We start from the raw sequence: 21,849 nt of genomic DNA on the forward strand, positions 1-21,849 counted from the left end.
CCCCCAATTTCAAGCAAGGAGGGTGGATTCATGGTAAAACCACAGCGTGGTTCAGTTAGCAGGGCTCTGGAGTGGGACCCAGGAAACCTCGTGCTATTCCCAGCACTGCCGTGGATCTTGGGAAAGTCACTTCACCTCCCTTTGTCTCTGTTTCGCTTCCCACCCTTTGTCTGTCTTACCTCTTCAGGGCAACTAGTTACTTACCATGTGCTTGTACAGTGCCTTGAACAATGAGGGCCTTGGTCTTGGTTTGAGCACTTGTAGGTGCTACTGTCGTACAGTGAGTTGTAGGTTTTTTGAAAGTACCAGCTCCCCCAAAGCGTGGGCCCTACAGTCGTGCACACCCAGGAATGACATTGTTCCTGCCTCCAGTAGGGCTTTCCGTCTGCTGAAACGCTAAACTCCAGTTCAGGGGCTCTGAAAGTCAGAATCTCTGCTAAGCTGGCTCCTGCCTTCAGCTGCCATGAATCCTGGTGCTTCCATGGGTCTGAGGAATAACAAGTACATGCTAAGATGCCTCTGATCTAGTGGAGTCCGTGGGATTTGAATAAAACAGCAGAGTAGAACTCCACAGAGAGCACACCAGGAGAGATCCCTCTTGTAAATGAGTGGTTGCCCCCTTGTGGTAGCCCTGCTTGTGGCCCCTTGCCCCAGTTTCCCTATTGGGTTGCCAGTAAGTCCGTACAAGCGTATTCTTTCTTCCATCAACAGTTTATTTACAAGGGACCCAACACAAAATTCCCACAACATACTCCACATCAAGTCCATGTACGTAATCTTTAAACACCCAGCTCTGCTCCCACCATCCTGGTGTCTTCTACCAGCACTCTTTAACAGTCCTCATCCGTCCCTCTGCCTGGGCAGCCTCCCCAGCCCTTCCTTCTGGGACATCACCCTGCTCTTCCCAGCTGGATCTCACACAGGCTCACCACTGGGAATCTCTCATGGTTCCTCTGGGACCCAGTTCTCCAGCATGGAGATGCTAACCCCTCTGCTTCCCTTCCTCCAGGCCTCTGCTTTAGCTCTCCAGCTTAGAGCCAGCAGGCATCTCTCCTTGTTCTGCTGTCCCTGCCACTGCCCCTGCCCCCTCCCAGGAACCATCCTCTCTTTGTGACAGCTCTAATCCCCTGCTCTTCCTGACTGAAACCATCCACTCTGACTCCCCTAGCAGCCCCTTCTCAGCAGGCCTCTTCTGGCCCATAGATGCTGCCCCGCCCTCGTAATTAGCCCAGTGGGGCGCTCCTGGACTGGAGCAGAGGCGCTCAGCCCTGTTTCACTAAATGGGCCAGCTAGTGTGTTACACCTCCCTAGGGGATTTTGCTCTTGAAGGAGGGAATAGTTTAAGGGACAAGGAAAGGGAGGGAGGCGTAAGGGTATTTGCTGGGAGTCAGAAAGAAAAGACAGTGACAGGGGGATGGAAATATGAGGCTGGTGAAGGTTCTGCTAGTGTCTGAGAGAAAAGGTGAAGGATGTAGGAGCCAAATCTTGCTCTCCTGACTCCCTTTAACTATTCACATGAGTAAGGCATGTAGGATTTGTCACAAGCTTTCTATAATCCGAACTGAGCTGCCAAACCTTCTGAGGTTCTCCCATGCCTAACTATTACTTTGCCTGTATGCAAATACTGACTGCATGCATTAAAAAGGGTTATGGGCAAAACAATGTGATCAAGTCAAGTGCAGACCAGGTGTAAAAATCCATTGTTTCTGTCAGGGTTGCCTGTCTGTGTGTGTAGTTTTTAATAAGATCATAAAGGCAAGATGCGTGATGATAATCTAAAGTTCATTCAGTCCTGACTTGGGAAGAATGATTCTTGTCGTCTGCGGTTGTGCATAATGTGTTTCAGCTGAAGAGCAGATGCCGCTGGAATTCAGCTTTGTACATTCTTTTTCATATATCATTGTGTTTACCTGTCCACTTTGAAGCTGAAAGTAAATCATAATCCAAGTGACAGGAGACTATTTTACAGCGGTGGGCGGATGGGTGCGTGGGCACGTTGCTACAAAGTAAAAAATTGTGTGCCTTTTGCATGCAAGCTGGAGAAGACTGTTTATGGTAAAGAAAGAAACAGGGAGGCGCAACAGGGGATTTATTTTTGCTTTAAGGAATTGCCTTTATTTTTGCATATTTAATATTTATAGGAACACAGAAGATTACTAAATGTGGAGGGAGAGTTAGACACAAGCTTTGACAGGAAAGATCAAACAACACTCTGCTCTGTCTTGTCCATGTGCTTCACGGAGACACTGCTGAGTGCTCTAGTGTCAATGAGTGAACCTTACAATGTTCCCAACACTGAACAGGATTTCAGATACTCTTCTGAACTGATGGATCTGCACTGTTGGGCTACAAGTCTCATGAGAACAGGCTTGTGAGATTTCCATTTCTTCCTGTCTCTCTCGATTATTGTGGTATTTCTGCAAGTTTGCATCCCTTGAGAAATGTAAATCTCATTTCTGCTCTTGGCATCCAACCTCCTCATTAAAGTGAATGGGGCTATTTGTCTTGGTATTTTAATCAAGGGAATAAAGATTTTTTTCAGGCCTTTGTATGTTTAACACAGGTTTACTCTGAAGCGTTGTTTGAGTGCTCTTTGGCATTATTTGCCCAGCTCAGGTTTCCAAGTGTATAGGTCTTGATCCGACAGCTAGACCCATAGGCAGACGATGGAGAGCGCCGGTGCAGTAATTAGGATTCTGTGCGGGTGCAGAGAATTGCCTGCGTAGCTCCCGTTTCAGGGTCAGAGCTCTGGGCTACAACCTCCATGCCATATGGCTATAATTTCTCATGATGTGCGCACAGCGTGTGCATCCTTTATGTACAGCGTTCAGGAGCAGGTGAGACTCTGTGTTCCCAACGTACCTGGAGGTGGGGAAGGCGATACTGTAGTTATGGGTGCAGAGCTAGAATGGGGAGGGACACCAGTGTGGGGTGGAGGCAGCAGTCCGCCTTTTCTTACCAGCTATATGCAAAGGGGAAGGTACTGAGTGAGCACCTCTGACCTCATTACACAGCATATGGAGACCACCATGAGAGAGCCCACAGTGGGGAGCAGGGCCAGAAAGGCAGCCAGTCAAGGGCTGTTCTCATCAGTGAGGGGGTGCTGCTGCCTGCTGGCTTCCTCACCTGACTTCCTGCAAAGGAAGAACACCAGAGGAAGGAGAAGGAAGAACCCTGGGTTGGGCTTGGGAGACCAGGAGAAACGCTGGGGGTTGGAAAACACCAAGGTGTCTGTTGGGGACATCTTTGTTGATGAGGCCTCTTCTTGTCATCCTTATGCAGGTTTAACGGCCACCCCTCCCCTCTTGACTTCAATGGGACTAGTCATACAATAAGTAGAGTAGAGACTGGCAGGGCTGAGCCTTTAAGTCCTGACCACATTCGTGTTCGTTCGTTCTTTTGAACCTCTAACCTTGAGCCCTCCCGAGGGGCTGGGGAGGGAGCGGGACGTACCTCCAGGGTGCTGTGAATTCTAGCTGCAGTCCCAAGGCTGATTTATTGAGCTGTCCTGCCGATGACAGTTTGTTAGACCTTCCCCGACCTGTTACATGCTCTGGGGTGAAAGGGGTTTCATTGTTCCTCCCAGTTTAGTCTTGAGACTCCACAGCACAGAAGGGCTGAGTGACTAACCGGGGGTGGCTTGTAGCTATCGCGTAGACAATGAAGAACAGAACAACAAAACAAATTCTACTTGGTGTTACAGGCTGGCTTTGAAGGAGCTTATCAGCAGAGAGCAAATGGGAGCAGCTCCCTTGCAGAGCTGCCTGCGTCTCTGTTTTTACAACCCTTAAACATTAAATTCATGGCGAGTTTACCAATCAATGAGTGGGTGGCATGAGGCTGATCTGCACCTGCAGTGATTTGTTTAATGATCATTAACTTACCTTCCTGCGAAAGCTGCAATAAAGAGAGTAAGGTGACACGACTGGAGAAAAACCAGTTTTGAATAACTGGACAGTCATGTAAAAGTGTCTAGTGCACAAGGCACTGGCCTGGAGTCAGGCAACCTGGGTTCCATCCCTGGCTCTGCCATTGACTTTGGGCAAGTCACTTCTGTTTCCCACCCACACAGTCAGTCTTGTCTGTTGAGATTGTGCTCTCCTCAGGGCAGGAACCGTCTCTGCCTATATATTTGTAGAGCACCTCACACAATGGGGCCCCCATCTCAGTTAGGCCTCTAGATGCTACTTCAGTACAAACAATAGCTTCAGCCATTTTAGGAAATGCTGTTGGCCTGCCTCTGTTTTGGACAGTGGAACAGACCAGGCCTCCTGCTATGGAGTGACAGGGAGACGGCAGTTTCTCCTGGGGACTGTTCCCAGCAAAGGGATCGTGCAATGATGACAGCTGTTCCCGAGAGCCATTCTGAAAATTGATGTTAGTGGCAAAAATATTTAACCACGCTGCTCTAACTTCCCAAGATGATGTTACTAATCACTGCGGCTTGCCTTTGCTAGAAACCATTCATCACCCAGCCGGCGCTGGGGAGCACCATTTAAAGTGCGTGGAGGGGGGGAGGGCGCTTAGATTCCCCACCCTTCGTCAAATCCTCATATGCCCACCCCCTCCAAATGTGAATGAGTGACGTTGCCACCTAGCATGTGGGGTTGCAGTGTCACTCAGGTTTGGCCCAGACAAAAATTGGTCCAGTCATGGCCCTCTGGGACAGAGACTTGAGACCTATTTTCTACTCCCAGCTGTGTTGGGGCAGGGGCAGGTCATTTTGTGACCTGGGCAGGGGCAGGTTGTGACCTGGAGCAGGTCATTTTGCTTCTGTCCTTCAGTTTCCTCATCTGTAAAATTGGGTTGATGATACTTACCTTCTTTGTAAAGGGCTTTGAGATCTACTGATGCAAAGTGCTAGAGAAGAAGTATTATTTTTTAACTGCATTCAAGTACAGATGAAAGGAACTCGCTTTAATTTGCAAAGTTATCATTTCTTCTCTAAGGACCCTCAGAGGCACACACCTTTCATCTGAATTGCCCTCTGCACGTGTGGTTATTAAAGTTAACAAATGGCCTATTTTTTAAAAGCAGGACTGAGAGGGCATTGGCTGCTGTATGCCACCTAAGAACCCTGCGTGATCCTATCTTATTAATGACAATGACTCCCCTCCAAGCCCTTCTCTGGCCCTTCCAAGTAGCTGATTTGCTGCTTTTCCATTTCCTTGCTGGCATTCACTCTGAGCAGTTAGCTTTTGGGGGTGGCGTCACAGCATCATTTTATTGTCCAGTGGCCCTGCTGCATGAGCTTTTCTCAGGGAAGAGCGTGGGAAGGTGTTATCTGAGATCAGTGACAGACCTCTTGACCAGTTGCTGTTTGAATGTCCTAGAGACAGCTGGAGAGAGGTGGAGCAGTCAAGCAGCAGTGGATAAAGGCATCCTGCTTCTGCAGGAGAGGAAGAAGTGTAGATCTTCAGGAGTTCGGCAGGAAGCACAGTCACTGGTTGCCTTTCCTTACCCTTTAGGAAAGGTCTGATGTGCTTCCCTGGCGCTGGCTGGCATAACAGTGCGGTGGGATTCCGGCCATGCCCTTACCCTGCGTGGACTATCCACTCTGTATCTCCTGGTATTTCAGCAGTACCAAGCTGTCGGGGAATGTCTGGTCCCTGAACAGCAGGCACAGGACTAACTCCTGAGGGCAGAGGTGGTCTTGTCTCTTTGCCAAATTGGAAACACAACCTTTCTAAGCCGGTTTGTCAGCTCCATTATTTGGCAGCCTGGTTTGGGGATCCTGGGAAACTTGGTTCCTGCCTAGAGCCCAGATTGCTAGAGGGCCCAAGAACAGCAGGGTGAGCTGCTTTAGATGCTATGCATATGTGATATGTTGCATGAAACGATAGGGATCTCTGCAGTCTCCTTTGCTGATGTAAAGTCGCTCTTTGCTCTCAGTCACATTCATGGAGTGCCACTGAAACAAGTGCAGTTGTGTGGACAGAAGTGAGGGCTGAATCTGACTCGTGTAGTTTGTTTGGAACAACTATATTTCCTGGAGAGAGGCCGACTAGCACAAAGCATTTGTCTGTACCACTGAGAACTACAATAATATTGCCCAGCAAGGAGTACTTTAACTTGCTACTGCAGCTCTTTCACCTGATGGTCTTTAAACATCTTTAGCCTCTGGCATCATCTATCCAGATTTCCAATTAGGCACAGTAGGCACGTGCCTAGAGTGCGTAAACAGTGGCGGATTACTGCACGGGCCAACGGACCCAGGGGCCCTGGCCAATTTGGGGGCCCCACACGAGTGCCAGAACTCTGGTCCCACCCCCTGCTCCTCCTCCTCTTTTCTGGGCCCCCGCTGCCCTGCTCTTCCTCGTCCCTCTGAGGCGATGCCCCCTGGCTAGGCTGGAAGCTGGAGCCCAGGGGTGAGCATATGCCCCCTGCCTGGAGCAGGCCGAGCTGGTCGCCCCAGTCCTCCCCCACCTCCCTGTGTGGAGCTGGGCCGGCCAGTCCCTCTCTCCACTGTCGCCCCCGACCCTCCTGTGGAAAGCAGGGAGGTCAGCTGTGTGTGTGGGATGGGCTGAAGATGCTCTGCTTAGGGCCACGTAAGGTGTAAATTCAGAATTATTTTATACTTTATGAACTGAAAAAGGGGGTTGGGGAGTGGGATTTTCTTTGGGAGCTGGGCTAAGGTGTCTTGAAGAACTAGAGATGACTGTATTCATTGTGGGTTGTACCCTGCAAGGTGGGACTTGGCATTGCAAGTCTCACCAGTGTCAGTGTGAGCTGTGAAGACTCAGAAGCCTCTATCACTCTCAGGCCTGAACTAGTCTTGACGTTTTTTTTACCCACACGTCCTTAGAAACAGGCTTGAGATGCACAGTTTGGATCTAGGTCTGGATCTGACCTTCCCCACTGGTTTTTGGTTCAAGCGAGTGTTTCATTCGTTGTATTTGCTGATTGCAGAGAGCGTGCTTGGTGCTGCACAAACAGAGACGTGTTCCCTGCACCAAGGAGTTCATAATGTAGTGCAAACACAAGACCAATCATTTCAGACATGCTTAGTGTATGGGGCACTGCTGTGAACCCGTATAGAAGAAGCATGTGTTGAGGGGTGATTTGGGGCTTGATTCTGTAAAGTGCTGGGAGCAATCTGGCTCTATCCAGTAAAGTGCTTAAGGACGTGACTGACTTTAAATATGTGAGTAGCTGCACTGAAATTCACAGGACTACTTGGGTGTCTAAGGGCTTTGCTGAACTGGGGCCTGTGCTCAGCACTTTCAGGCTGGAGCTCTTGGAGAGGAGAAGGAGGTAATTTTCTGAAGAGATGGCAGAGACTATTCCAAGTGTGCAGGGGTCATGTTACTCCTTCTATAACCCAGAAGAATGTTGAAATGGATGAGGTAAATTTCACTACTTAGTTCAGTTCTAGCCCTTCTGAAATCCTCAAACTATGTAATATAAGAATATCAAAAGGGGTTAAAATTGGAGCTGGGGGAAAATTTTCAGCCAAACCCTTTTTTCAGTGAAAAATGCGGAATCTGCAGCTATGAAATGTTTTGTGAATTTGTGTGGGTTTTGTCAAAAATTGTCCCTGCCGAGAAACCCGAACAAAAATGAAAAATTCTGAGAACATTGAAATGTTTCATCATTTTCAAAATGAAACTTATGGATTGTTTGGATTTTCAAAATGACAGTTTTGAAAGTACCTTCAATGTTATGGAAAAAAACAATGAAAAAACATTTTAAAAAGCTCAAACTTGAAAGAAATAAATTTTGTTTCAGGCTGCACTAAACATTTTATTCAGCCCTGAAACAATTTTTTTTTTCAACTTTTGGGTTTGTCAAAAATTCTGAAAAATAAGTCTTTTTCGTTCAACATGAAACAATTTGTTTCTCAGTTATTTACAATTGCCAGTGAACCAAAAAATCCATCACCCGCCTAGCTCTAGTTAAAACCACTAACACCAGTGTATTCACTCTCTCATTTGCTGAGAACAGCAGCAGCATAAAACCAAATTATTCTAAAGTTGCAAGTAATTTAGATATAGCAGAATGCCCTAGAAAGAGACAATCTAGTATTTCTGTTCCATCGGTATGAGTAATCATTAAAGCTTTCATGTTTCTGCTGAGGAGGAAAAAAAGAAAACCCTCTTAATTCCTTAAATTCTTTATGCCAGCTTGAAAGCAAAATATTCCAGGCATGTCTGTTTCTTGCTGCTTGTTCTCTCTCTGTATCTCTTTCTTTAGCATTCCACCACCTATTTGTAACCAGTGTTCTGTAGGTTTTTATAGAGGCTTTCTTCTCGGCTCTGTGTATGCCCTTGGTCTTGTTGCTTTGACACTGAGGCCTTGTTGTCTGTGAGAGACAGTGCGTTAGAGCTCCCTGGCTTACTTACCCAGCTGCCTGCTTTACTCCCATAATTTAATTCTCAGAAAGTTTCTGAGTTTCCCAGGTGATAAAACACGAGCAACATTTGCTCTAGGCCTGATTCATTTCTGAAGGCATTCAGCATTGTTTTGTTATGAAGGTTACCAAGGGTGGGGGGAGGCATGAGAATTCCCAGTGATGGCAATCCCTGAAAAGTGTCAAAAAGTCACCTTCTGCACCTTTCGCACTGTGGGGTTGTGTTGATTGGGTTTTGAAGGGTACATGGAAAATATAGTGAGGAGGGTAAGACACCAGCCGAACAAAATGGTATGTTACAAGCTTGTTTCGCCCCCTCTCCAAGAAAACAGCTATGTATTTATAACTGCCATCAAACTGTCAGAGATCGGGGTTATCACCACTCAGGTTAGACTAATATAATAGTGGAGTGTTTGCCATTCTTGTAAAAGACTCTGATTATTCACTGGAGACTAAACCAATGCATCAAACGACACAGTGTTTTGAACTGTTAAAAAACCCATAAATTGATTTGAGAAAATACAGTTAATAGCAGGGAACTGACTGCATGGTTTTTTTTCCCCTCTTCATGCTGGTTTATTTACTTTTTTAAAACAAATGTCTTGTGCACAATTGGTGGTTCAGGACTTTACAGAGATCAACAGAGAGGGTTTGCTAACTGCTCCTGACCAATCATTTTGGAGCCTGATTCTGCTCTCATTTACACAGGTGAAGTGAGTTGATTTTAGTTAATTTAGTTAGTTAATTTATACTATCATTAAACTGGAGTGAGTGGGAAGAGAATTAGGCCCTGGGTATCCAGCATTTAATAAGGACTTAAATTTGGATTTCAAAGCTCCACTTTGCCCCAAGCATTTTCATATGGATTTTTCTCATTCCTCAGTTGGTGTAAAGTGGCATAGGGCTATTGACTTAACTGGAGCTATGCTGATTTATACCATCTGAGGATTCCCCCCTCCCCTGGCCCCTGCCCTGTTCCTAAGAGTATCACTGGGTATAAACATCACCCTTGATCTTGGGAACACATTTGGTCCCAGATCCAAATTTTGCAGCAGCCCCATTTCTTTAACAAACAAAATGCAGGCTCTGAACCCCAGCCCCAGGTTTGAACAACCATAAATGCTGGCGTGGGTGATTCTCCTTATTACGGCACTCATGCCCAGCTTCTCTAAGATATTTAAGCTCCTAACTCCCACTGATTTTCAGTGGAAGTCTGAGGATCTAGGCAGGAGAGCTTATATTTAACACTCCCATTATTATTCTGTTAAACATTCTATGCCTCTAGCACAACTGCAACCCGAGAGAAAGGCAGTGCATCAGGAGCGATGTAGTCTGGCTGAGGAGTCAGCTCATAGAAGGGAATGAGGAGATAAGGTATCAGAACAACAGGGTATTGTACCTCCCATAGGGTATTATGGCAGCATTTCTAAATTGGAATATAATGGGGTTTGGGAATTCATTTTTTTGATGAAAAATCAAAATTGTCTGCAGAAAACAAACTTGTTTGGCAAAACAAATGCAGTCACTTAAGCACCAATGTAAGTAAGTGCTTTGCTGAATCAGGGCCATAGAAGTTGTTTTCTGGATACCTGACAAGTTGACTGATGTTTTCAGCTTACTTGGAAAATAAAAAACATTTTATGGCAATGGGAGGTAACTTGGAATATCCTCCCTGCATTAGAATATTTTAAAATGTTAATAGGGCTTGGGAGACACAGGAAAGCTACCAGAACAGGACATGTCCATTATTAAGAGCAATTATATGTCCTTTTTGAATTGACAGGTGATGGAGTTCTGGTTCCTGAATGCCACTGTTTAGATATCAGTGTAATATTGGGTAGTTCTTGTTCCCTCTTGTCATTTACGCAAACTCTGACTTCAACTGCTAAATCAATATTTGCTGTTTCTTTTTAGTATACTCCTCTCTTTTGTGTTTGAGTATTTGAAAGCCTGGAGAGCATTTGTCAGGATCCCAGCTTGACTGGGAGGAGGAGAATGTGAATGCTTCTAAGCTAGAAAGAGCACAATGTGTCTGGAGAAGAATGAAAAGCCAGGGAGCTGGAGCTTTGTTGGTTCGCCGGGAAATATTTCTCTATATACGATGGCTGACTGAGTCATTTCTCTGTATTCTTGGTCCCAGTCCTCCCTACCTGCATGGATGGCACGTGATCTCTGGCGTCTGCTCTGGCTTCCTCCATAAGGAGACCCCAGCAATTTGTCCAGAATTTGCATTAACTAATGTGTGGGTGGAAGTGCTAAGTTGTGGCATTGTGAGACTTCGATGTCTATTACAACAAAACTTCAGAGAGAGGATGAATTCAGAGAGACCTGCACTGTTGCTGGTTAAACAAGATACATTTATCTTTGTCTCTACATGTGCGACTGGCCCAGCCCTGCTATGCAGAGAGGTGCTGGGGAGAAGTTTCACATGAGGATATAGTAGCTACAAACGTAGGTAGCTATCATTACTTATAATGAAGTATGGAATGGCTTGCCACTAGGACGCTCTTCTTTCAGAGATTACTTCACTTTCTTTGTTCTTCAGGGAAGCCTTTTAAAAAAGAAAACAACATATCTGGCTACCGCCTGTATCATACCCCACATGTGGGCAGGAAGCTGGCGTGCCAGCTGAACAGGTGAGTGTAGGCATGCTGTAGAACCAGCATGTACCTGCGACCTGAGCACTGGGCATCGTTTCCACTCAAGAATGCTGAATAAACTGTCCATATGATGCTGCCATGCCTAAGATTAAATTCAATACACAGTCTAGCACACGGAGCAGTTGGTTCTGGAAGGAGAAAATACAATTGTTTTCTCAACTGCTGAAGAACAAATTCTTGGTTCAGGATTAGGGCTCTGCAGCTAGAAGAAAGTCTCTCTCCCGCCCGGGCACCCCAGAGCAAACATTTGATTTTCCTGTAGACTGGTAGATTTGGTTTTCCAGCTTGTTATGGTTTGTGGAGCTACTAAACAATGTACTCACTCCTTGGGAAGGCCCTGATTGAGGGGGAAACTCATCCCTACTCAGGAAAGCACATAAGCACTTACTTAACTGTAACCCTCCCATTAAAATGGACTTCAGGCCATACTTAAAGCTAAGCATGTGCACAGGACTTAAGGACATGCTTAAAGTTAAGCACATGCTTAAGTATTTTCCTGAACTGGGATATCGGAGGGTGGATTAACCTGATTCTTGAGTCCTGACTGCAAACATTCCTCACACACTTCTGCATAGGTTCAATACCATGTGCTTTATTTACAATATGCTATACAGGTGCTTGTCTTCTACAGCATAAGGGTTTTTACCTTCTCCTCAGACACAAGAATCTGGGCTTCTCTGCCCCATCCTTCCAACCACCCCTACTCTTCTCTTCTGATCTGGTTTTTAACTGGCCCCAGCTGAGGTGCAGCATCACCTTGCCAACTTTATCCAGCTTTTAGCCAATTATCTCCTCACACTGGCCCCTGTGGGGACCCTTGCAAAGTGTGCAGAGTGCTGAGTCAGCCGTAAGCACCTCTCCCTGTCACATGGAATCACACAGCAGAAGCTGGTGAGTTCATTCCTCATTCAGGGGTCTAGGGCACTGGAGGAAGCAAGAACTATTCATATGAGTCAGGGTCTGAAGGATCAGGCTCTTACTCTCTAACTCTGGCACAAGAGAAGGTTATGAAATTAATTCTCACCATAATAAATGGGAGTTCCCTGCATGATGACTGGGGGTGGGAGAAGAAGCTCTTTTATGTGCAGCATCCAAGAAAACTGCATGAGGGATTCAGTTAGTAGGAACACGTGGTAATTCGAAGTGTTACTAAAATAGTCCTTTGCTTCCTGAAATTCCCTTTCTCCGAAGACTGAAGTTTCTCTAGAATCAAAAGCTGCATACTTTGCGTTTCCTCCCCAGCTTTGATTCTGAGCCTTTGGTGAAACCCTCAAAGATAATCAGTTTTCACGGTGACGCCCTCCAGATCCTCAAGTCCAATGATCAAGGTGAAAGGCATTTTGTGAGGGATTAATGACCTGCTGAGAGTAGCTGATGGCCCCAAATCTGTTAAATCTGGCTGGTTGCTAATCCCCAGGCAATGCTCTGTCCTGCACTGAAGATGGTCTTGTTTTAATATAAGTGGAATAAAAAACATAAGTGTATGGAATATTTTCAGGATAATTCAACTTCTTTTGATAGCCATATGGTATTGATAGAGAATTACTGGCCTGTGTTTTAGCTACTCAGACAGCTTGGTTGCTCTCCCAGCTTCCCCATCGATTTAGAATGTATAATAGTCTGTGGCAGAGGTTTTCAACCAGGGGTACACGTACCCCTGGGGCTACTTCAGAGTATCATAGGGGATACACAAGAGGATTGGGGTGACTTCCCTGGGCCCTGTGCTTTGGGGAGCCCCGCTCCAGACACAGGGGGAGGCGGGCGGCTGCAGCCTGCCTCTTGGCTGTGCGCTGGACCGGGCGGGAGGCAGACAGTCGGGTACTGAGGGTGCCCCTGGGCACTGGCCTGCTGGGGTCTCTGGGCTGGCACTTCACGACGCACAGCTGGGAGCCTCCTGCACCACTTGTCCCTGCTGCACGTCATGAAGGGCCAGCTGGGCGCTCCCCTCCCCAGACTGGGGGTGAGGCCACCCCATCCGAGCCAGCACCGGGCTGCAGGTAAGTGCCGGGGGGGGGGGGGGAGCCGGGCGCCGACACCTCACGCAGGAGGAGGTAAGCAGCATGTTCTCCTCCTCCCCTGCAGGTACAGAGCCCCCTCTCCCACAGATACAGACCCCCCCTCTCCCCAAGGCAGTGGGGGGGTGGCTCCATCTTGTGGGACCCTGGGACCCCTCCTGTGCTGCGAGGGGGGGGGGCATGTGAGGCCTGGGGGGGGGGGGGGTCCAAATGCAGGCTTGGCCCTCGGGCACCAGAGATCCAGAGTTTGCCACTGGAGCCAGGTGGGAAAACCATGAAGGGGTACTTCAGGTGAAACCTTGAGACCGTAGGGGTAAAGTTTCTAAAAAAGGTTGAAAATCCTGGTCTCTGATCTTACTGTATGCACATTGGAAGGCTATAAAACAGTTTCAAATATGATGTGACATATTGAACAAGATGTTAATCACCATGTCCTGCCAGTCTGGTGCTTACAGGCTAGAACATGGATAAGCTGTGGTGCACAAACTCAACTATATTGTTTCAAAAGCAGTCTACATTATTATTATTTTATTATTTATTTGTCCTGTGGTTTCACCCAAAGACAAGATCAAGACTCCCTGTGTTAGGTGCTGTACAAATACACACTAGTCCTTTATCAGATAATGCAGTGAAGGCATCATACGCTAAGAAAATTCCACAGCATTTAAAGGGATCATAGTCTCATTTTATTACCATGTAAAATTCTTTGAATTGGGACCAACCAATGTTCTCAATGTACAAGATAATTGGTAGGTCAAAATGTTGTGGGCCCTGCTCAGCAGTTTTATATGGTAATAAAAGGAGGTTATATTGCCTTTAAATACTCTGCTGACTTTCCTCTCTCATTAGAGCACACTTCTGCGGTTGCTTCGTTTGCTGATAGTCGAGTTTTTATTTGGTTCCTTGGAGTCCACATGTCTTTCATCGTGTCATATGATTCAAGAGCCTATCTGCATTTGTAACAGCATAATTAGGTTTAACATAGCCACTTATTTGACGATTGTGTTTTTCTGCTATATTTGAAATTATGGTTTCATGAACTTAATTAACAACATAGGGCCCCATTTTCAGAAAATGCTCAGCATTGGCTGACCTCTACTTCCAATGAAATCAAGGAGAGTTTTACCATTAACTTCATCTGGGATCAATGTTAAATCAATGCTGAGCACTTTTCAAAATACTCCCCATTATTCTTTTAAAAATCATCTTATCTACTTGTTTTAATAGCAGCCCATCACTCTGGAGCTATATCATGTGTCTCAGCCTACCAAGAACCAAACTTTAAAGGCACTCAACAATTGTAGTATCATTCACGCTCTAGGGCCCAATCAGTATGTTAAATTTCCAATGTCAGTGTCTTGTCAACAAGGTCTCTGCAGGATGTGCAAGGTATGAATTAATACCCATCATTTCTGCCTTGTCATGTCCCTTTGTTCAATCAGAATTTAACAAAGTGTTGCTCAGTGGAATAGACTGTCTTTCAAGTACATGAATGGATGATGCTAACCCGACTGAAGCAAATACTAAGGAGAAGTCTTTAAGGCTATCACTATTCAACGAGAGCAAAGCCAGCAAGCCATCTTGTTGTGAAATATGTTTAATAATTGGTTGGCATCCCCAATTATATTTAATCCAGGGTACAACTGTGCTTTCAATAGTGGCAGCAACACAGATGCCCATTATGTGCAGGGAGGGGTAATTGACAGAGTGGCACCAGCAATGTAATTAAAAACATTTTCTTCTCCAGCATGAGACTTGTGATTCGGTCCCAGCTCTGCTTATAGCTATAGTGTGGGCAGATATTACTTTTGGATTGGATTAGCAGGACCTCACTTGCTGCTGATGCCTCCTGTTGTACGGTGGTACATTTTTAATGATGTCTGGAGAATTTAGGTATCAAAAACAAGCTCTGAAGGCAGCACAGTGGGAAGTTGCCTGAGTAACGTGGAGATCAAAGGAAGGCAACACAGCATTGGTCTGTGTGCTTGAGAGAAAGTGTTTTGATTTAAGAAGGTTTAGGCACCTCATTAATTAAACTGTGTGTGGGATGTTCTCCTGTTGCTGGTGTGGTGGAAAGATATATCCCCTTGCATCAAGAGCCTGTTAAATTCAGTAAATGGACGGTGCAAGTGAAACAAGAATGGGCAGGGAGTGTTGTCTAGGGAAGGCAATTGGGAGTAAAAAAACTAAGTTTTCTTTCCCGTTCTGCTGCTGATTTGGTGTGTGACTTCAGATTTTTCAAAAATAGGAACCTAAAGTTCAGGCTCCTAAATCAGTGGGTGGATTTTCAAAACTCCTCGCCACCCAGCAGCTCCCACTGAGGTCAATGAGATCTGTTGGATATGCGGCACTTCTGATAATCGAGCCATTTAGTTAAGCACCTAAAATAGGGATTTTGAAAATCTTGATCTTAATTTCTCTGTGCCCATCTGTAAAAGCTGATACATAAGCAAGTGATCCAGAGAGGTGGTGTATTAGTCAAACCAATGAGAATCCTGTAGCACCTTAAAGACTAACAAATTTCTGCAGGCATAAGCAAGAGAGGTGGCTGAAACGGGGAGGGGAAAATACAGTGGACTTCTAAGTAACAAAGGCACCATCTGAAAAAGGTAAAAACGAATGAGGGCATCATTTATAAATGCCTTGTATTTCCCCCACCCCTTTAGTCACTCTGTCCTCTTTTGCTCAAGTGTCATCATCACTTCAATGCCTGCAGCAATGGCTATTACTGCAGAGCAGGTATGGAGCAAGAAAGCAGCTGTAGGTTGTTAGGAAGAGGAGCTTTGTCCGTGTTAGTGTCTGTTGGTTCAAGGTGTGAGCAAGACTGACTCTACGGCTCCCTCCCTCTGGGATTTCCTTCTTGAGTGCAGCTTCACCTCTTTGTTGGAAACTATAACATTAATGGTAAAGGTGCACGTCACTAGTGTCCGGACTCCTTATACAGCTCACTATGCACTCAAACCTGCACCCAGTTTTGAAGATCCTGGCCTGTTGGACACCAGCACCAAGGTCTGTGAGTTAACTGTGCGTGTGTGCAAGGTTTACAGTTGGCAGAAGGGGGCACAGAGGACAGTATTAGAGAGAGTCTCATGATCTAGGGTTAGTGAGTGAGTGTTTCTTTTAAAAGGCACACTGTAGGTTTCTATTGGAAATTCAAGCAGAAGGGTCTGTTCTGAACCTGCACACAGGTTCTCAGGCACTTCATGCCAGGACTGATAGATTAGTGTCACTGTTTACAGCAAAAGGCTTTTTCTCTCCTGGGTGTCTGAAGAAGGCAATTTTCTGCCAGAATATTGTTGGGGTGTTGTTTTCTTTTCTTTTTTAAAAAATCTCTTTTCGCCTTGTTCCTTTGTTGTGTTGGGGAAGGATTGCACTGAAATGTTTACTTGCACTGTAGACAATATGTTGTGCTGAGAGTCCAGGGGTTCCATCCAGACCTTTTGCAATTTCCTGCTCTTACTGTTGTTCTTGTGGCTGTTGGGGTTTTGGTGGTTCTTCCAAGCATGAGCTTGTGTAAATCACTGAAACCTAGGGTGAAATGGTGGGATAACTGGCAGTAGTTAGAGAGGGATCTTTCAGCCAGACAGTCCATCAAGTCACAGCCCCACTAGGCAACAAGATGGAACATACATTCTTCTGGAAATGATGCCATAGTCGCCCAATGTTAGCTGGATTGGTTTGTTCCAACAAAAGTATGGGGGGGTGGGGGAATGATTGAAATATGCTTCTGTTATTAGGTTTATTATTAAATCTGATGAGGATTTCATAACATAAAATCATGTTGGGTGTTTAAGTATCAGGCTCCACTTATGGGCATCAAATCACACTTTTATCTCCAAATCTAGACCTAAATTCTTCTCTACCATATGCAGATCCAACTAGTTCATTTTTTACATTTACTTTACATGTCAAGTGAAAAATTGTTCCCCTTGTGTTTTTCTCCCCCATTCCACTGCAAACTAATGTAATTTGTTTCACATGTATTAGTGGATGAAATTAACAAGCCCTTCACTGTGTGCTAACATGGCACAACTAACTTCACCCTAGCTAGTGGCATCCAGGGTTTCGATGCGGCACGTGTAATTGAGAGATGAGATAAGGCAAGGCTCTCCCTCTGCTGGGTCGGTTCCCCTGTGACAGCTGGAATAAGGGAGATACGAACTAAGTGAGATTTTAAAGGGCTTGTTGAAAGACACTTGGCAAAACCTTTCATCACAAGGTGATGAGACTTCTAAAAGTCCCTTGAGGTTAATTCTGAAGGAAGGAATCTCCTGTCACGTGAGCTAGACTTGGCAGCTCTGCGCACCCACCTAGCCCCTGGCAATTCTGAACTCAACCCTCCCGGTACCACACACAGACAAACAAACTCAGGAAGGAGAGTTTCACAACAGAAACTATATAATGATACACACCTGCGTGGTGCTCACGGGGAGGGGCTAGGTGGTTTCCATTGGTGTCCAGGGAGAGCCAAGGAAAATCATTTTCGGTTACACCCTAAACAGTTCCTGTAGAAAGCAGCTGCAGGAAGAAGGGGCCCAATCCTTGTGTACTGAAGTCCTGTTGACTTTACTAGGATCAGCCCCCAAGTGCATGCACCGCAAAGTACAGTCAGTGCAGCAGGGGAGCCTTTGGTATAGAGAGTTAGCTGCCCAGTTTCTGCTCTCAAAGACTTCAGTGCCTGTGAAGTCAGTGGAGATGGGGTGGTACAACTGAGAGCAGACTCACGTGTGTGGCAGCGATAAGAAGAGCAGTGTGTGACAATGATTTATTTTTATGCCTCTCACACAAGGAATGATTAGATTGGATAAGAAGCAAAACTTTTGTCCAAAACATAAAAGGAACCTATTTTGTGATTTGGAAAAGGGAGGCTAACTTCTGTGTGGCTCTGCCCTTCTAGCGGGGACTGCTAACATCAAAAAGTAATTGACATGCTGTCTCATAGAGGGGTCATGTTAGAGTAAGGCAGGTAGAGGTGTTGTGCTGTGTATTAGCTTTGTCTCCTTGGTGGCTAAAGAGAGCCAACAGTAAGTGACTGTGGCTGTACATGGTGACTTAATGTGTAGCACAAAGCTTACCAAAGGATTGGTTCTTGCTTATTGCAAATGGGGTAACAAGCAGGATTCTTAGGTTAAAGAGGCTCAGCCTATTCTGAGTGGAGACAAGAAGATTTTCACGGGAATCTAATAAGAGTACAGGAGAATCAGTTTCATCAGCATCCTGATAAATGCCACAGGTATGGATCATTGCCAGGGGACAGATTGAATTACTCTAAACAATGGGTCACTGGCACATCAAGTCCATTTAAAGCACATGCCTGGCATTGCCTACAAACCTGTTCACAGTTGTTCACAAGTATGAATCCGTGAATCAAGGTTTGCTAGCCTAGATTTTCCACTTCGCAGCTAGCTCCTTTCAAGCTTTTTCTCTGCTTCACTGTGGTTGCTAAATGATTCATTCTTCTCTTAAAAGGGTCTTAGTGGCTTGTATATTCATTATTTGTCATGGCTCCACTGAACATTTGCCTCTGTCTCAGTTTGTCCAGCTGTAAAATTGGGACAATTATAAAATTTACCAATCTCTGTAAAAAGCGTTAAGATCCTTGGATGGAAAGTGCTATATCAGTGCAAAGTGTTGTTGTGAGCTCACTTCCGCAATGGGGAAGCTACACTTAACTGCAAGTTGCAACATAAGAACTGGCTTTTCCTTTGTTGTTCTTGAATCAGACACCAGTGAGATTGTTTGTTTGTAGTACAGGCTGAGAGGCTGGCAGAAAGGGACTGAAAAGAAAATCATGCTCATTAAACATACCTTGTAAACAGGACAAACCAAGAGTACATCTTGCATGTGGAACTTATTAATCTGTATTCTGGTTTTAGTATTTATTTGCATTAGAGTACTGTCTGGAGGCCCTAACAAGATAGGAGACCTATCGTGCTCGGTGCTGTACAGACGTAGAGTAAAAGACAGTGTCTGCCTCAAAGATCAAATTGATTTGCAAATGAAAACATCACTAAGCTCACTTCATTGTCCCCGTGCTGAGAGGAGACAAAATGAAGGTATACAAAATAAGGAATAGTTTTGAGAAGTGGAGCTGGGCACTCCTATTTACCCTTCCTTATAGCGCTCCAATAAGGGGACAGTCAGTGAAATGGAAGGGTAGCACATTACAAACTGGTAAAAGGAAATGCTGTTTTTCGTGATGTGTAATTAGTCTGTGGAACCCACTGCCACAAGATATCAATGCTATGAACTTAGCAGGATTTTTAGAAGGCCTGGATATTTGTAAAGATAATGAGAATATCCACTGCTACTTTAGATAGGCTAAAAAAATTAGAAGTCTTTGTTCTTCAGGACACAAGCCAAACACTGACGGGTGAGGAAGAAATGTTCCTAGTGGACAGGTTATTTCATAATTACCCAATATGAGGTTTGAAGCAGCCTTTGAAACCTTTCCTTTGAAGCAGCCAGTACTGGCTACTGTTGGAGAAAGGTTACTGGACAAGATGGACCCCCTGCTCCGACCAAGTCTAGCAATTCCTGTGTTCCTGTTTGTCTTCTGTCATTGACTTTCACTTGACTTCATGGTCATCCTATGTGTGCATGAAGTGACACTCTCTCGATTAGTTAAGAGATGCCAGTGCTCCAACACTGGCATGGGTAGATACATCCACACACACAGAGTGAAATCTTCATACTTGGGACATGTTGATACAGTTCATGGCCTATTACCTATTTGAATGGTTGTCCCAAACCAAAGGCAGATTGGGCCTGCCCATTGGGCAGGTACCATTATTGGGGGGAGGGTAAAGGCACAGCTGAAGTCTTTGCACTCTTGTGAATTTGTCTTGAGAAGTGATTTGAAGGAGGAGACTGTGGCAACCTTATGTATAAGAAGGGTGTGGCACATTTTTTCTTGTCCTGTGTCCTGGTAACTGTTTTTTTCCATCAGTTTCACAAACAGTTGTCTGTGATTCAGTGCAAACCACTCATTGAATCAGTGGGAAACAACTGAAAACCTTTTATATCGAGAAAAATGTTCATATTGGCTTAAAGTCCTCTGTTTTATGGGAATGAGCGTGAACACTCCCTTTGTTTTGTACATCCCTACAAAGCCATTCGAATCGAAATGGCAGCTGACCCAGAAATATAGCAGCTGCGTTACTGGCTACCACTAAAATAGCCTCTCAGTGACCTAGTTTCTTTTCACACTTTTCAGAGAGTGCATTTAGTTGGTCCTCTTTAATAATACAGCAGCAACAAATTAATCAGTGGATCACTGAGATCCTAGATAGAGTGAACATAGAACCGGTGAATCAGGTGGCGTGAACAGGAACCACACTAATGCTTATAACAGTTTGGAAAAGTCTAGAAAAAGTGGAACTTCGGAGAAGAGAACTATTCAATTGTGGGTGAAAGTTTTCAAAAGCATCTAAATTACTTAGGAGCCTAGATCCCATTTTCGAAAGTGTTTGTCACGTAAGAGTCATTGAAAATCAATGAGACTTAGGCTGCTGTGATTTGGGCTCCTAAATCACTTAGAGACTAATTTGAAAATGTTCTCCTGTGTCAGTGTTTTCCCCCTAGAACACTAGATTGTACGGGCTTACAGCCTGGTAAACATTAAGGAAGGTGTGTATATATTAGAGATGTGAAACCAAAATAAAAACGTGTATTGGGTGGCCTGAATTTCAACCTTTTGGGGGTATCTGAATGTTTCCTAATGTTAACTGGGAAAATACTGCAGTCTGGAACATGTGGTAAGGTGAGGAATAGGGTAGAATTTCACACAATGAATATCAAGCCTTCTCAGAGGGGATGGCTTGGAGGTCTTCCTTGAACTTACCCTGACATTAATTACAGCCTCCACCCCCTGGCTCTCACAGCCATGGCTATAGGTCTTGCCTTCTTTTTTTTTGTGCATAGCTCTTAGCCTTACCTTATCTCTCTTGCTAATAAATGTGTATCAGTCACATTTCTACAAGCGAAGCTCTTGTAAAAAGGGCTTTCTATGTAAATACAATTCACACCCAGTTTTGCTTAAAGGTGGTACCAAACGTAAACCGTCAAGAGCAATCTTGTTAGCACTTATGGTTTAACTGTCTAATTGCATTTAATTCCGTTCTAGTGCTGTTTATGTGGAGCAACAGTGACATCCGTTGGCCTGTTAAACTAGTCAGAAGTACCATACAACTAAATATACACCCAGGATGTATGGTACTTCAAGGAGAGTATCTCAGAGCCTTCCTTCACTAGTTAGAGTACACTTTTTCATATAAGTATCTGTCACATGCTTTCCAAAACAGGCAGACAATAACACTAGGGCCCAGCTCCTCAAAGCTATTTAGGTGCCTAATTCCCATTGAAATCAGGGAGTTAGGTGCCTGAATAAATTTTGAGGATCTGGGCGTTAGCTCTTATCTAGCTTGTGGTTTACAGCCTCATAGCACTTTCCAGACATTAACTCATCATCCTCACAATACCTCTGCAAGCCATAAGTAAGAACTAGTCATCCCATTTTCTACTGAAAATGTTTGGATGGAAAATTTTTGTCCAGGTCTCCTCACATTGCCATTTTTATAGCATCAGAGTCAAACACGTATTAAGTAACGTGCCCACACCGCAAAAAGGAGTCTGTGTTAGAACTGGGACTAGAACTCAGAAGTCTATAGTCCCATGTTTGGAGCACTGTACCAGGCTGAATCTCTTCCATCTCATATATCCATTCTTGGCACAGCCCTGCCCTTAAGAAGAAAGGCAATTAGAACTTTACACAACCAACATCAAAGCCGAGATCCATAACATCTCGATTCCAATAGGGTAGGAA

The 21,849-nt window shown here is 45.0% G+C and overlaps 1 protein-coding gene across 4 annotated transcripts in view; it reads left to right on the forward strand.

The window, feature by feature from the left end:
* SHROOM3 (shroom family member 3) overlaps positions 1-21,849 on the forward strand; it is a 268,939-nt gene that overhangs the window by 160,143 nt on the left and 86,947 nt on the right. The window contains exon 1 of one of the 4 annotated variants that reach the window (XM_067557047.1): positions 14,311-16,034. The exons of the other annotated variants lie outside the window; for them this stretch is intronic. Within the exon in view, the coding sequence (XP_067413148.1) occupies positions 15,976-16,034 (59 nt within the window). The 5' untranslated portion in view covers positions 14,311-15,975. Of the gene's footprint in view, positions 1-14,310; positions 16,035-21,849 lie in introns of those variants that run through there. 4 annotated transcript variants of the gene reach the window in all.

The sequence above is a fragment of the Emydura macquarii genome, unplaced genomic scaffold, assembly GCF_026122565.2.
Source record: "Emydura macquarii macquarii isolate MOO-44397 ecotype Brisbane River unplaced genomic scaffold, CSIRO-AGI_Emac_v2 contig_1790, whole genome shotgun sequence".
NCBI lineage: Eukaryota > Metazoa > Chordata > Testudines > Chelidae > Emydura > Emydura macquarii.